This window comes from Chelon labrosus (assembly GCF_963514085.1).
Source record: "Chelon labrosus genome assembly, chromosome: 6".
NCBI lineage: Eukaryota > Metazoa > Chordata > Actinopteri > Mugiliformes > Mugilidae > Chelon > Chelon labrosus.
Window position 1 is genome coordinate 9,257,242 of NC_140342.1, and position 15,437 is coordinate 9,272,678.

General features: G+C 42.8%; 3 protein-coding genes across 3 annotated transcripts; 1 reads left to right on the forward strand and 2 right to left on the reverse strand.

Annotated features, from left to right (window-relative positions):
• Nucleotides 1–358: 358 nt before the first annotated feature.
• On the reverse strand, nucleotides 359–2,855 carry cldn1 (claudin 1). Its single transcript, XM_084545957.1, has 4 exons — nucleotides 2,492–2,855; nucleotides 1,433–1,597; nucleotides 1,126–1,210; nucleotides 359–896 (listed from the first exon to the last, which is right to left on the reverse strand). The coding sequence occupies exons 1-4, from the start codon at nucleotides 2,712–2,714 to the stop codon at nucleotides 737–739; spliced, it is 633 nt and encodes a 210-aa protein (XP_084402083.1). The 5' UTR covers nucleotides 2,715–2,855; the 3' UTR covers nucleotides 359–736.
• Nucleotides 2,856–3,116: 261 nt separating this feature from the next.
• LOC311489875 (uncharacterized protein) lies at nucleotides 3,117–5,178 on the forward strand (the record flags this gene model as incomplete). The annotated part of the gene is made up of 1 exon (XM_084547186.1): nucleotides 3,117–5,178. The coding sequence occupies exon 1, from the start codon at nucleotides 3,622–3,624 to the stop codon at nucleotides 5,176–5,178; it is 1,557 nt and encodes a 518-aa protein (XP_084403312.1). The 5' UTR covers nucleotides 3,117–3,621.
• A 7,444-nt stretch (nucleotides 5,179–12,622) lies between these two features.
• On the reverse strand, nucleotides 12,623–14,687 carry LOC311490027 (transcription factor HES-1-like). The gene is made up of 4 exons (XM_084547362.1): nucleotides 14,115–14,687; nucleotides 13,916–14,011; nucleotides 13,621–13,708; nucleotides 12,623–13,308 (listed from the first exon to the last, which is right to left on the reverse strand). The coding sequence occupies exons 1-4, from the start codon at nucleotides 14,220–14,222 to the stop codon at nucleotides 12,857–12,859; spliced, it is 744 nt and encodes a 247-aa protein (XP_084403488.1). The 5' UTR covers nucleotides 14,223–14,687; the 3' UTR covers nucleotides 12,623–12,856.
• Nucleotides 14,688–15,437: the final 750 nt, after the last annotated feature.

Below are 15,437 nucleotides of genomic sequence, written 5' to 3' on the forward strand. Positions count from 1 at the left end.
AAATGGTTAAGGAGGAGCTTTGAATGGGTCTAAATTGTCTTCAGATAAACTGGTCATGACCTCATGACTGCTTGACTCACAGTATAGCCTTGTCAAAATGTCTGTGCTTTAAACATTTACATTAAAATATAATATAAAATATATTGACCCTGTAGGATAATCTCAATTATATAAACATATATAATCCCTTTCTCAGTTCACTTGTGCTATTCTTCACCTGTATGACTTCTTCTTGCATGTACAGTCATCTGTTCCCAGTTCATGTAACTATGGTTTGAAAGGATTTGGTCTCATCAGACATGATCCTATCACAGGTCAAACAAAGCCAGACATTAGACACTACAAAATCAGCCCTTCATAGAAAAGTAACAAGGATTTTATTTTACAAGACACAAAAGAACAATGGCAGATTACAATCAAAGCAGAGTAATGAAAATAAACAGCGTCTTTTAATTGTCATGTAACATTACACTTGTAACTTACTGTCGCCTTTAATGTTTCGTGGTTGAAATGTGAAGCTTTGGCGCCAAGTACGTCTCTGCTGTAACACCCTGAATTAGTTTTTTGTTTTTTTTCGTGTGCTGGCTCTTGTATACGCCAGTATGTTGTATGCAATGTACATCTGTAACGCCTGCAAATAAACATGCTGAAAAAACACTGAAGAAATCTAAAATATGCCCCAGCAAAATCAGCAGTCTTCCACGAGCGGAGGCAAGATGGTTTGGTAAGTGTCTTCCTACACGTAGTCTCTGCCCGACTGCCCTGCAGAGGATGGCGGGTAACGTGGACTCTTCCCTGAGCTCTTGCTGGAACAGTTGCAGCAGAGGAAGCCTCCTCCTATGAGGACGAGGCAGGCAGATGCCCATCCAACGTACAGAGCACTTCCAAATTCATACCTGTGACCAGAAATACACTAGCATTACTAATGATTACGAATAAGTTAACCCTGCTTGGCATAAAGAGAGGGGTAAACAGACTGTACTTTGTCAAACTATCCTTTCTTTTGTAGCGTAATGCTAAATAACTTACAGGAGAATGATAAAAGGCCCCGAGCCCTGACACACACAGGAAAACCTGATGAGCTCTGTGGGTTTCGGACTTAATGACAGAGGAGGAAGACCTCACCTGGAATTAGTTGGAGTGAATGGGTTGTAGAAGTCCTGAGCTATTCTGTGTCCATACCAGGACGTCCCCACCAGAGCTAGCAGACCTGAGAAAGATGGTGAGCAGAAAAATGCTGTTTACTTTTACAGGTTTAGATGTGCAGATGTGAGTCACCTTTCTTGCATTTTCTTTACGAAGACGAAAACATTCACTACAAGCCAAATCACGTTCAAGAGTTGTTGCAAAACAGACAACAAAGTAAATATCTCTAAATGCTAGATGAGGATCAGTGTGTGCGTGCGTGTGTCTGAACTGAGCTGACTCCCACCAGCAATAATGAAGATAACTCCTCCGCTCAGAGCCACTTTGTCTTTCTGCTCCGGTTGCTCTGCCATGCAGGTTGTGCACTTCATGCCCACCATTGCCACCATTATGGAAATAAAGCACAGCAAGATGGCGGCCAACATCAGCCCTCGGGTACCCTGAACGATCCCTGGAGACACAGAAGTGATATAACCAACTGATTAGAGAAGTTGCATTCAATACCACCATGGCTTTTTGATTTATTAGTTTGTGGATGGGTGGTTTGACTGACTTGTTTTTCTTCTATGCATTCTAATGCAACATTTACGTTTTGGCTTTTTCCTATCTAGGAAAAAAATGCTTGTTAAGATGTAATCCTGAAAAATGACAGCTAGTAGAAAGCAATGAATAAGCAATATGTTTCCAAATAATTCTTTTAGTGTGCATTTATTTATTTCACTGCAAGTCTTCGTGTTTACAATGGACATAAAACAGGTGTAAAGGCAGACAGGATGAGTCACATCCAAGTGACATACCTGAGAGATTCCTTCAAGGATTCATTTAATCTGATTAAAACGTGCTTGTAGTAAAGGAGTATTTACTTTTGAGTGACTGAAGCGCAACATTAGGAACAGCGTGAAGCTGGGTATAATTTCTCTTCCGTCTGAATGGGTTTCTCTTTGATCAGACAGCTGCAGGTATTTGAGTAACATGTCTCTGCATGCAAGAGGTCTTAGAGAAGAAAAGAGCATTCTTCTAAATATCTTGAAGGGTTCATACAGCCAGAGAGTTAATCTCTGTCCTGTTTCATTGAATAAAAAGGAGTTATTCTTGAAAATTTAGCATGAGGAATTTGATAAATTCACTTTTGAACAAATTCTATAATTGAATTTATACAGTTTTCCCCTTTATTGGCCCGTGATGACTTATTTACCACAGCCTCCTTCTTGTAGAAGAAGCACTTTGATTTTGTCCGCAGTATAATTAAGGTGCTAATAACATTCTGTCTGTGATGGTGTAAGATGGTCAATTTTTGATATCTCTGTTAGTCTTATGAAATAAAACATTATTAGTGAAACTTTACCTGGTAGTTGGAGGAGTGAATCATACACTTTACACTGAATTTGACCAGTGCTCTGTGACACACAGCTCTTCCACAGCCCCTCATACATCGCCTGGGCTGTGATGATGTTGTCTCCTGCGTAAGACGAAGCTTTCCACTCCACCATAACTGTGCATGCTATCGTCCCAATGAAGCCGAGGAAGGCTAGCGTTAATCCAAGAAGCTGTATTCCACCGTTTGCCATCGTTTAACTCCAAAAACCTGAGAAAACGGTAAATGTGTAAGAAGCTATGAGATGTGATGCTCAAAAACCTGCTGGGTGTTGGATCCTGGTGGATTTGGGTTGTGGCTCTGTTCCCAAACTAAGGTGAGACTACCTGTGCATCATGTAAGAAACCCCTGGAGGACAGGGAGGATCCAGGAATTCCATCACCTCGGGTGGAGGTCAGGAGGAGCAGGATGACACCTTGTGGATGTAAAGGTGTCCTGCAATGGATGGACACCTCTCTCTCAAGCCTCTAGAATACAGAATAATGTTAGCAGCACCCATTCAGACAACAAAACTTTATGATGTTTCTGTATATCTGAAGAACATTTAAAGCCAAATAACAATAATAATTTGCTCTGTAAATAAGTTATCAGATCAACCAGAAGTATAGTATTTAGTAATCCAGTGTTTTCCACAAAAGCACACAGGAACTGTTTGTTTTCTTTTGGTAAACAGTGACTCTGCTCTAACAGACATTACCTGAACATGAAAAAGAAACAAAAATACTTTTGTATATTGTGTATTAACTATGAAATATAAAACTGACATAATCTTTGCCTGCTTATTCACTGAATAACGGGAAGGTCTACTTATCTCTCTGTGTTGTGAGCAAATGAAACCATTGCAGGAGTTGACCATCGAGCAAAGGTTTTGTCTTGCCTAATTCAGGCTTGTTGTCATTTGCGCTTTGCGTCGGCTGGCTTGTAGACCCGTGCCGACGTTTATTTCACTGCTAGAGGATCCCTACAATACAAAGGTATGTTATTACATGTCGTTTGTTTAAATTTGAAACATGATGTTGTAAGTAAATGTATCCTGCCATATGCACCTCGGGTTCCTCTGTTGGTTTATACATGTTTTCTTTATATTTGTACAGTAGAAAATGGACAGGATCCTGGGCCTGACTCTCCTCCTGCTTCTATGTCACAAAGGCAACTCTGAGTCTTCCACGTCTTGTCCGTACAAATGTCAGTGTTTCACTCCAGTCCAGGTGCTGTGTGCTGAACGGATAATGACTTTACCTAGCAATATGTCCACGCAGGTCGAGGAGCTTATCATAATGACATCATCTGTGTCGTACCTGTTCTCTCATACTTTAGAGGAGAGCCCACAGCTCACTAAGCTCGTCTTCCTAAATAATGAACTGAGAAGTATTCACTCTTTGGCATTTGAGCGTCTGACTGAGCTGCAGGAACTGGAGATCAGCGGGAACCCATGGCTGGAGCATTTATTTCTGGAGACGTTTGCAAAGCAGAGAAACTTGATTAAACTGCTGCTCAACTACAACAGTTTCAAGACAGTGCTTCCGGGTATGTTTGACTTCTTGACACAGCTACAAACTCTGCAAATGAAGGGCAACGTCATCTCTGATCTGCCCGCATTTCTTTTCGTGCACCTTCACAAGCTGCGCGTCCTCGACTTGTCTCAAAATAAGCTTACAGAAGTGACAAATGAAACTTTTTCTGGTCTGTCTGGGCTGGAGATCCTGAAACTGAACAACAACCTTATTAGCAATCTCACATCTGACACGTTCCACAACATGTCTCAGCTGACAGAGCTTCACATGGAGTGGAACCAGATAGCACGACTTGATGACGACGTCTTCTCTATGTTACCCAGCCTCAAGGTGCTGAACCTCCGTGGAAACCTTCTGACAACGTTCAGCGAAAAGGTGTTTGGATTCGAACCATCAAACCTGACTGAGCTGAATTTAAAAGGCAACAGACTGTCTGAGTTGTCCTCTCTAAGCAGTCTGGCCTCACTTACTGACATCAACTTGTCCTCTAACCAACTCTCCATGCTTCCTGAAGACATTTTTCTAAATGTTACAAACCTCGAGAGTGTCGATCTGTCTGAAAACCAGCTCACCTTATTACCTGAAAGGATCTTTAATGGTCTGTTTATCATCAAGTCAATCTACCTCCACAGGAACAACTTGACCAAACTGGACCCCCAACTGTTCAAGGATCAGGCTTTCCTTCAGCAGCTCTACCTGTCTGAAAACCAGCTGGAAACTCTCCCGCCGCTCCTTTTAGATCCTTTTGTAATCCAGCTCACCATCAGGCTGCACGGAAACCCCTGGAAATGTGACTGTCAGATGTGGTACCTGCATGACTGGATGCTGAGAAACAGCCAAGACATAGAGATGCTGGACAGGGTGCTGTGTGAGAGCCCTGACTTTCTAAGAAAGCGGATGGTCACCTCCATCGACAGGAACCAGCTGGTGTGTCAGATGTCCAAAGACGAGACGCGGGATCTCAGCATCTGCAGCCTTCAAGCCTCCAACGACACCGCCATCATCAAGTGTAAAGTGGATAAATGTGCTCCGCTGACAGTGAGGGTACAGTTTGAGGAGGAGGACGGCAGTATTAAGGAGCACATTTTGAAAAATGAGGCTGAACACACTCAGTGTAACAACGAGACAACAATTATTCAGTAGCTTATAAAAGACTTTGTTCTGTGTCACTTTATATGTTCTGACTGTCGGAGTCAACACTGTAAACAAACCTCTAGCTGATAACCAGTATACATAAATGCTGCTCAGTGATAAGAGGGGTGGATGAACCTTTTTTTTTAAAGGTTCAAAGTTCAACTCGTTTTTTTAAAGGAACAATGAGTAACGTGTTTATCATCAACTAACAACTTAATCTCTCTTCTTGTCACCTGGGAGCGTTCAATCGTCTTCAGGCGCATCAAACGGCAAACGTTCGAACATGCAGTTTCTGAACAGCCTCGCATTAAAAAAGAAAATAAAAAGTGAAATAAAATATTTGCTTCTTTGAATGTTTCTCAAGTTGGAATTGGAGAACAACAAAAAAGGTCTGTCCATGCTGAAGGTAGTGGGAGTGTGTATGTATTGTACAAACTCCATTACAGGTAAACATCCAGTCTTATAGATGTATTTAAACAGAAACATTTTAGTACTACCAGGAAAATGCAAACGAACTCATCATGTTTGCTATGATTAATATGACTTTACACATTAGATTGTGTGTCATGACACAGCGAAAAATACAGGCCCACTGTCCACTAGCTGCATATAGTAGATAGGCAATGTTAGCTATCAGTTCACTAACACGACCACGCCTATTGATATTCAAAGAAGTTTATTTGACCAGGTTAAAGAGGAGGAAAAGATAGGAGATCGAACGGAAGTGTCGAGGGGAAGGGATGAGAGAGGGGTCGAGGGGATGGGAAAGAGAATAATGACTGATGGTGATTCTTGGAAGACTGGACGTAGGAACCCAGGGAGAGAGTTTCAGGGTGGGGGCATATCTCTGAAGGCGTCGGCTCCTTGACCCCCTGGTTCCTGCAAAGATATTGTAAAGGAAAAGAGACAACAGAGAGGGTTGGGGTGGAGGGGTTTGAGAACTGAGTCAAACGGGCGAGGAGAGGTTAGATGCGCCTATATAGGCAGTTGTGGGTAATTGGGTGTTTGAGGCGTGGCCATGTTCCTGAACCTCAGTTATTTAACTTAATTTAGTCAAAGTAAATATTGGACTCATATGTATTACATTAAAAAAAGTTCTATATATATTATATATTTTAATATTTTACACAGAAAAATATTATTAGTAGTAAATACATACTTGGTTACATGGTCACCAGTGCCTCCATGATTATGAGGGTGAACCATCCTGTCATGTCAGGGCTTTAAAAGTTGCTCGAGGCCAAGCGGTCCTCCTCTGATCACCCCACTGCCTCTGAATGCCGAGAGGGATGATAAAGAGGGAGGGAGGAGGGAAGCCGCGACACAACAAGGCTCACAGATGGCTACACCTTGAATACAGCACCCTAACCCATGGTTAATAAGGGTCAAATGTCGGCGGGTCAATTGGGTCCTCGTTTCGAGGTGAATGACATCACAATTCACGGGACAAAAAGCGGCGGGAGTTTGGAGGGATGAGATAATCCTCCCTTGACTAAAACTATGCTGCAAGCCGGACATTTAACATTTAAAGTGCAGGGATGTTGGCTAATGAGCAACAAGACGTGTGGAAGTTGTTTAATGTGTGTCAGCAAACATTCAAATGAATAATTTATTACAGTTAGAAGAGTCAATAAGTTGACCCTAAAATTATTGACTTAAATGATAAAGATCCTCTTCTGATCTTCATAACATAGTTTCCTCTAATATAGTGACGTCACACAATTTTTTCACTGTACTTTTCAAAGACCACATTGGTCTCAATCACTGCAAATACATTTGAATTCTAACGTTTCTAATTCTTACATCAGAATAACTGAATTTCACCGTCAGCACCTCTTAATCTGCATTTGTTTTGTCACAGCAGTTTTAATCATGTAAAATACCTCTAAAAGTCTATTTAAATCTCTTTATGTTAAAAACAGATGACATTTTTATGCACAGCATTTATCACCGTTTTGGATTCATCGTTCAGATTTTGATAAATTCTCAGCCCTTTTAGCTGCAGGTCATATTGCAAAACCAGATAGCAGATTTTGGAGTTCATCAGTTGCGCTCAGTTTTCTTATAAAAGGCTGAAAGAAGACTGAATGTGGGAATTAGTTTTATCAGGTCAACAGACACACAAACTGAAAAGGAACGTGAGTGTTGCCTGTTTGTTGTGTAATTTCTTTGCTAGCTTGTTAGCATAGCAACTTTATAGCGCAACAAAATGTCAGTCTTGTATTTACACCCAAACATTATTAGTACATTTAGTTTCTTAAACCAAAACAGCACTGATGCCACCACTAAGGGGTTATCAGAGATTTTCTCGTAAAAAAGCTGATGTCAAGGGAATAAATCAGTGTCAGCGTGATAAAAGAAACAGTTAAGTAAGTTGCAGTTTTGCAAACCAAAACACTGAGCTGAGGAGAGAGTAAGTGGCATGATAAATCTCCTCAGGTTACGTCACATCACATGATCCAAAGCTATTGTAAAACATATACCTCTGCAATTCTGGAAATTAAACATATCATGGCGTGTTGGAAAACATGACATAAGTAAAATTTAAGAGGATAATAGAGTTATCTTCAGCACCAAATCCGGCACCTGTCATCATCCATCACTGCCAATTACTCTCACTGCCCAGCAAACTTACATCAGCAGTGTCTGAGTGCTGTCCTGTGAGGCGGGATGAAAAGCTGCTCCCGACCCCCATGGTCACATCTCATCTCCCTATCCCGCTTAGTGGGCATATAGCGCCGGAAACCATGCTCCGCACAGCAGCTCCTCACATGGAAGAGGAAAGGGACAGAGGGGAGGGGACATTATCTGGTGAGACACACAATGTCCAAAACAACACAAAGCACTGGGGGGTTTCCCACAGAGTTTAGACCGGCCAGTGGGGAGGGAGGAGGGGAGGGCAGGGCAGGGTCCTCCGGACAAAGAGCAGGGGTCATCTGAGTCTCGGTGCCTGGGGCAAGAATTCAAGAAGACGCTTTTCCATCTGAAATAATTTCACATCAAGTTGTATGTGTGTTATCACCAATTTCTTCATTAAAATACCTTATTCATAAAAAAGGGGGAAATGTCTCAGTCTTTAGGACACAAATCTACAAATCCCTGTGGAACTAATTTTTTACTTTAATAGTCATTTTATTGCATTTTCTTTCAGTTTCATTTAAATGAGTTCAGCCAATCGTGAAATGATAACCAACACCACTTGCCATTATGTGTGCAGGTGTCTATTAGGTCGTCTCTCTCCCTACGAGAGGGTGACATACACCCTCCATAATACGATGACCCAAACATCTCAAGAACACAAATAGGCTATTTTGCACACTCAAACTGTGAACCGTGCTTACAAACAAGGGTCAATATTTACCCCTCAGTGCACCCAGACTCCTAGATGGAGGCCAAATTGGCGTTGTCAACCAAATTAAGAACAGCTGACCTGACGTGGGTGTTAAGTGGACGAGGAGATGTCATCAGAATGGTAATCTTTTAGCATACTGGTACACAGCCCTTTGTCTTTCCCTGTTGGAGGATAACAAGAGGCTATAAGCTCCTTATCATCACATTACAATTATCAAGGATGAATCAGGAACTGTGGACCTCTAGACCTCGCTCTTAAAATTTTTTTGTCTACCTCCCCAGATGGAGAGGTTTTATTATGCATGCATGCAGCCCTTCATTGTATATTTCTAGTCATTTCAGGGAAGAGACTGAAAAACTTATCTGTTTGCTGCCGTGGCTAAAGAAATGAAATACCCCCCACACTCCAGCCTCTAGAAGCAGAAGTGCTTTAGGAAGAGTCTATTGTTTCACTATGGAAAGACGTGGTAAAACGATGCTTATGTCTTTGCAATTGATGGTTTAGTAAAACTAAGAATCACCTGTCATGTAACATTTTATGAATACAAAGCATCAAGTCTGTCCCCTGCCAACTTTCGTTATATCCCAACCGTGTACCATCCATAGCTGTAAATCTTGATGAGTGGATTATATATTTTTTGGGTGACTTGCTGTATTACGAAAAGGAATGAAGGGGTCTTCCTGATGAACTGACAAACACCACCTTTTAAAAGGAGAACAAACCACCAGCAAAATAGTGTTGCTTTTTTGTTTTTTTTGCTCGGATTATTTGTAAATTATTTCACATTTATAAAGTCATTTAAACTCTTTAATACTGATCATCATCATAAAGGAGAACCAAACAACACAGAAAACTGAAACGTGTGGTCCTGTCTGTCTTATTGCTGTATAAGTTAAGCTAAATGGTATTACATGCACAGTACTGAGGTCAGCTACTCATTCTTCGTCGTTTGACTGTATGTTGACTATCACTGTACTGTTCATCTCTTATATCCTGAGACTTTTACCATTATATTGTCTCTTTGCTCATTATTTTCTGTTGATTTGATAATGCTAACAACAAAGTTAGACTCAGACTCAGACTCTTGCACATTAGAATGAGAGCTACGCAGATATCTGTGTATAGAAATATATATATATATATATTGTACCTGGTGATAAATATTCAGGATGTTCTGCTCCGGATGCTGTGATACCTCTTCCCAGATGAGGGGGTACCAGGGAGAATAGTCCATTGTTGGGCTGGGTGGGGTCTTGGATGATCTGAACAGGCAACGTTTTCTTGCAATGTCCCAGATGGGAGGAAGTGAGGTGCCGATGATTTTTTTTTCTACTGCCCTCACCACTCTGTGTGACAACTTCTTGTCTGAGGCACTGCAGCTACCAAACCAGACAGAGAGGCAGTTGGCCAGTGTGCTTTCTATAGTGCATCTGTAGAGATCTGTAAGTGATGCAGCGTTGAGGGACCAGGTCAGACTGTCAGTTACCTGCACCCTGAGGAACTTGGTGCTTTTCACAGATTCCACAGATGCGTTATTGAGGAAGAGAGATTGTGACTGGGCTGGTTTCTCCTGAAGCTGATGAAAAGTTCAATGAAAGCATAACTACATTATTTAAACCAGTATCTGTGGAAAGTGATGCAAATTTCCTAACTATTACTCAGCTGATGCCTGGCATGTTTTTCAGTGTCACTAAAGGAAGGGATACATGCAGTGAAAGTGTATCTTAAAGGTCCTCTTCATGAGCCTTCAGGGGCATATGGCCAAGAGAGAAAACAACACCACCCCCTTTTTACACTCAGCACAACGTCCCCTTTGAAGATGCAGTGACTTGTGATGTACTCTGGTTTAACAGTCACACCATCATCCCTCTGTGCGGCTGCGAAGCAATAAATTTCCCACTTCCAGTGTTATTGTGTCACGCTGATCCTCAAGCCGGCCCGGAAGCTACACTTCCACCACCATGCCGAGGAGTTGTTTTTCAAAAACAACCAGCTAAATCAAAATGGGATGAATTGGAGTGACGGGACAAAGAGTATTGTTCATTCACCATTGATATCCAGTGCATAATCTATTCATTAGCCTTGATGTGAACCACCGCTGACTATACTTCGACCCCCATCAAGCTCCATAACAACCCTAAGAACAATACTGAGGCGATTCACCCGCAGAGGTGGAGGCGGTGGAGGTTTCCGGTGTGTGTCAGAGGGATTTGGTCTCCACAAGCAGGGAACCTGTCAGTGTTGCTGCTGGGCTTGTGAGGGGAGGCCATCAATCATGGAGCAAGGCATAGGGGTGGGTCCCTAGCTTGCTTCGTGTTTACCACTTTCTCAATGTTTGGGAAAATTCTGAATCCAACTGGGGTTTTGGTTAGGGAGGCGCTGCGAGGGTGGTCTGAAGTAATCAGACAAAACATGGAAGCAAGAGCCAGACACCAGTAAACAGCAGTACTTTCCACCAGACTGATTATCTGTTCAAGCGGCTCCATCCAAACCCACTACAGGTTCTCCATCACATATATAGGTGACCCATACATGCTGCTGTCAGCACTTCACAGCTCTTCCTATCTGAAGTGCGCAGCCTGGCCCGTAGAGTTTTCAAAAAGCCTTTAAGACCAGGACCTTTGGGAGCGGCCAACAATAAGCCTTCTTTAGCACGGTGAAACTGACAGCATGGTCCCCCCCCCCCCCCCCCTCCCCCCCACTCCCAGCCATTAAACCTCTTCCTGGATAAACAAGGGGAAGGCCCTTTATGAAGATGGAGAGGGTCACAAAGAGAGGAGCCATTGAGCCACTGAGGGGCCCATCTTTGTTTTTGTCTTTCCGAGGGTCTTCTCAAAGGATGCTCTGATGGGAGGGGGGAGCTCTATTTTTGTCTTTTAGTCCTCTTTACTGCCAGTCTTCTCTCAGCTGTGCCAAAACAGAGATGTAAACTTAATTGACTGTGTCATGTGGGGTTTTAATATCCTTCTGAGTGAAAGAGACACAGTGCTGTTCACATGTGAAATTCTGAATTAAAAGTGTTTTAGTGTTTGCTTCTTGACAGGTTGCCAGACGAACACTGTATACACTCATAGTTAGTCTTAAACGTATGCCTGTTGTGACCTGTGCCTTAAATTCCATGAACATCAAATCAGAAAGCACCAAATGGTCATGGTGAGTTTGCCTCTGGAGGTACCAGTGTTTGATGCTGTCAGAGAGAGGCCCTGTCCTTTAGTGATGGGCTGCCAGGTCTGTGGATGGGCTGTCCGATTCAGGGCGGCATGCTGTTGGAGCTGTGTTGTCTTGGGCGTGTGAATGAGGGGCACCTGTGACCTCTGCTCACACTCTGCTTGTGGCCCACTGTGTAAGCACCACGCTCAGGACACACGCTGGGACAGTCGGCCCTTCAACTGTCCACTAAATGGACTGCGATTGGACTGGCTCTGCAGGGCTGCTTGAATCATTTGCACACTTACGTATTTTAAAATCATATTTATAGTGCGATTTTATTAAGAACCAATTATCTTGAATTATCTAGCGGGGGTTATTGCAGGGAAGATGCCTTGAAACCTAACAACATGTACTTAATACGTGAGAAATAACAGGTTCTTATCTGGACTAGTCCACATTTAGCCCTGTCAGTAGGTTCAGAATCACGCCCTATCTATTTCAGCATGATTTCCCAACTGGCAGGAGCTCAAGCAGCGCTGCGCGTGTCTGCAGAGCCTAACTTGCCCTCCTCTCTGCGCTGGCAGCACGCCTTTTGGACTCAACGTGACCTCTCAGGTTCCTTACTTCTTTAGAGAGGTATTTATTTCCACCCAGAAAACAGATTTCCCTTTCACTGCAAAAAGGATGATCAAGTGAGGACAAGGCTCACAGGAGGGGGGCTATATTTAGATGGCTGCTTTCCACAAGTCTGAGATGAAGCCAAACTGTAACCCTCAGCGGGTCCACCTGCCACTAGATGAAGGGACTCTAGTGTTACTTAAGGAACCTAATTCATCCTGCACACAGCAGTGATGGGTGAGGAACAACCTGATTTCTGAAGAGGAGAAATAACAAAGGCAGCAATGTGTCGAATATAAACATCATAAAAACATTTTATTCATCTCAGAAAATACAGTGCTTTTCAAGAGCTTTTGAGCTTTCATAGCCCACTGAGGCAAACGAATTGTGCCATATCAAAAACAGAAAGTCACAGTATGCAAAAAATATCTTTTATAGTGTCCATATAAAAACAAAAAATGTGTGTAATCTCAACAGGTTCTGAAAATCATTTACAAAATGTACAAAAATAAGCTTCATTGTGCAATAGTCCTTTTTTTCCCCCTCACAATCTACTCAACATTGTTCCTACCACGGTCTCCACACAGAGTCTGAGGTGACTGCAGGTGCAACAGGTGACGCATGCTGGCTGTTCTGTGCCGCCAGAGGTGCGAGGGCCGCACTGGGAACAAGAAAGGCAAACTGTCCGTCGGGCGTTGGCACAACCTGGAAGCCCCCGTACAGTTTCATGACCTCTGAGGAAGCGTGCAGCGGTGACATGCTTTTGCAAGGCATGTGTGGGGCGGAGGCAGCTGAAATCTGTGTACTGTTCTGTCCTGGTCCCAGTACGCCTTGGTGAGGTCCATAGAAGTTCACGGCATTGATTTGGGTCACGCAAGCTGCCAGGTGGCTGAGGAGGCGAGTCCTCACCTCCGTGTTCACCCCTTCACACGTGGACAGGAAGCGCGTGACCTCCCCTACGCACTCACTGAAACCTGCTCTGTATTTACTCAGGACGGATGGGTCTGTGTTTACAGCAGCTGGAGAAGAAAACAAAAATATGTAAAGATACAAACAAGACAGATGATAAGAGATGGACTAAAGCTATGCAACTAAAGTAATTCAATAGTCATGAATATTTGCCAAATGATCTGATTTAAATAATTTTAAACAGGTTTCACTCATGCGGTACTGGCCTGTGAAATCAATAGGCCTACTTAAGAGCTTATGCACAGCTGTGGGTGGGCAATAAATCTTGGGGAATATGGGAAGTGTTTACCATCTAACGTTACCATCTAAAGAGTTATAGCGTGCACATCAGCATGGCCAAACCAGAAAGGGCAGTTACATACCGGTCATCTGAAGTCGCTGCAGGTTCCTGAGATGCTTCACAGTCATCTCCAGGATGTCTGCCTTCTCCAGTTTAGAGTGTCTGGAGCTCTAAGCAGAAAAACAAAGAGACAAATCAGTTTTCATTCATTCATTCATCTTCTATACCCGTTTTTAGTCCTGTTAAGGGTCACGGGGGTCTGCTGGAGCCTATCCCAGCTGTCATCAGGCGAGAGGCAGGGGACAAATCAGTTTTCAATTTGCTTATTTAATTTCAGTCCATGGGGATTGGCGTTAGCGTTAGGAGCATGTTCTTACATCTTTCTTGAGTGCGTCGAGGATGAGGGTCTTCAGCTGACCCAGACTCTCATTGATGCGAGCACGTCTCCGCTTTTCCATGATTGGTTTGGAGGACTGGTTTGGAAGAAGGAAAAAATAAAGTTGAGATTTTCAATATTACATACTATTTGGGAAGCGAATTAATTCTAATTATAATACTAATAATGAGTGCCCATACCTTCCTGCTCTCTGAATGACTGCGGGGTTTCTCAGGCGTGGAGTCGCCACTTGCCGGGATGTCAGCCACGGGGGATGGAGATGTTCTTCCTAAAGTACCCGCTGGCATCTTCAGCTCAAATTAATATCAGAAAAACGGCAAAAAATGAAAACTTTATCAACAACCGAGCAATAGAAAGTCCAGTGCACTGAGTCCCGCCTCTCTCCTGGCAGACCTCAGAGCTGCTGCTTTGCTAATGACAAACGTCAGAAGTGACTCCTGTCCGCTGGCCAAGCTGACACACAGTACGCTCCTGTTACCGCCGCCTCGACTCGTATTTATAGAGGTCCGGCCTGCACGCGAGCGGCTCGTGTGCGAGTTCCCCGGGTTCCGTCGGTGTGTCCAATGAGCGCGCGGGACGCCGTGCCGGGGAGGCGGCGGGCTCGTGCGACGATGCGCTCCCATTGGCTACCTGTCAGGATGCTGAGAGAGAGCTTCACAAAGACAAGTCAGTAGGAAGTTTAAATGTTTGGAAGCAGCTCTCCTGCTGTAAATCTGTCTCAAATGAGGCTGCTCCATTAAAGAGTGTAGCTGTCCTATGTTATTAATTGAAGGGAGTATAAAACACTCCCTAGTGGGTTAAAGTATAGGCCCAATTAATGATGAATTTACTGTATATGTCGCTTGGTTTGGTTTTACGGTGATAATCCATTAAATGCTCAGAAGTTGCAGGTTTGGGCTTCATAAATACAAAATGCAGTTTCTCCTCTTTGTTTTACATTTTTATATTGAATTGTTTCGATTTTTTTGGCCGTAGTAAGATATCACTTTGACTCCCTGTGAGCTACAGTGTCCATTTGTTAGGCTAATATTAGTGCATTTTCATTACACACAAAAAATAACAATTTATTTAAGTTACATTAATTAAGTGAATGTATACAAAATACACATTTTTATTTATTTATGTTTTTTGGACTACTGAAACTACTCACCAGAAAACAAGAGATTATATTTGCAAGTCAATAAACCTAAAACACCTCTGCTATCAGATATACAGCAAATATAGAAACTGTGCCATTTACTTTTTAGAACTTGTGAAGACAGCAGGTATGATTCTGGTCACATGTCTGAAAGATAAAGTAAACTCATGGATGTGAAGTTTAATTAATAGCAACATAAATGTGGAGATTTTAACACTCAAAATTCTGTTCTGTTCTTGCCATTATTTGTATGAATAAACTGTTTCAGATCTGTCAAGAGGTTACTTTAGTGCCATAATTTTTCTTCCCGTGTGTGAGTGTGTGCAAAGACAACCCCCACATGCAGGTCTACAGACACACACAG

Excerpts from the sequence above, each read along its gene's own strand:
- cldn1 (XM_084545957.1), bottom strand. The coding sequence starts at position 2,714 with ATGGCAAACGGTGGAATACAGCTTCTTGGATTAACGCTAGCCTTCCTC. Across the intron at positions 1,211-1,432 it reads AGTTATCTTCATTATTGCTG|GTCTGCTAGCTCTGGTGGGG; the intron begins GTGGGAGTCAGC and ends CATCTTTCTCAG. Across the intron at positions 897-1,125 it reads TTCACTCCAACTAATTCCAG|GTATGAATTTGGAAGTGCTC; the intron begins GTGAGGTCTTCC and ends TTCTGGTCACAG.
- LOC311490027 (XM_084547362.1), bottom strand. The coding sequence starts at position 14,222 with ATGCCAGCGGGTACTTTAGGAAGAACATCTCCATCCCCCGTGGCTGAC. Across the intron at positions 14,012-14,114 it reads GTCATTCAGAGAGCAGGAAG|TCCTCCAAACCAATCATGGA; the intron begins GTATGGGCACTC and ends CTTCCAAACCAG. Across the intron at positions 13,709-13,915 it reads TCGACGCACTCAAGAAAGAT|AGCTCCAGACACTCTAAACT; the intron begins GTAAGAACATGC and ends TTTTCTGCTTAG.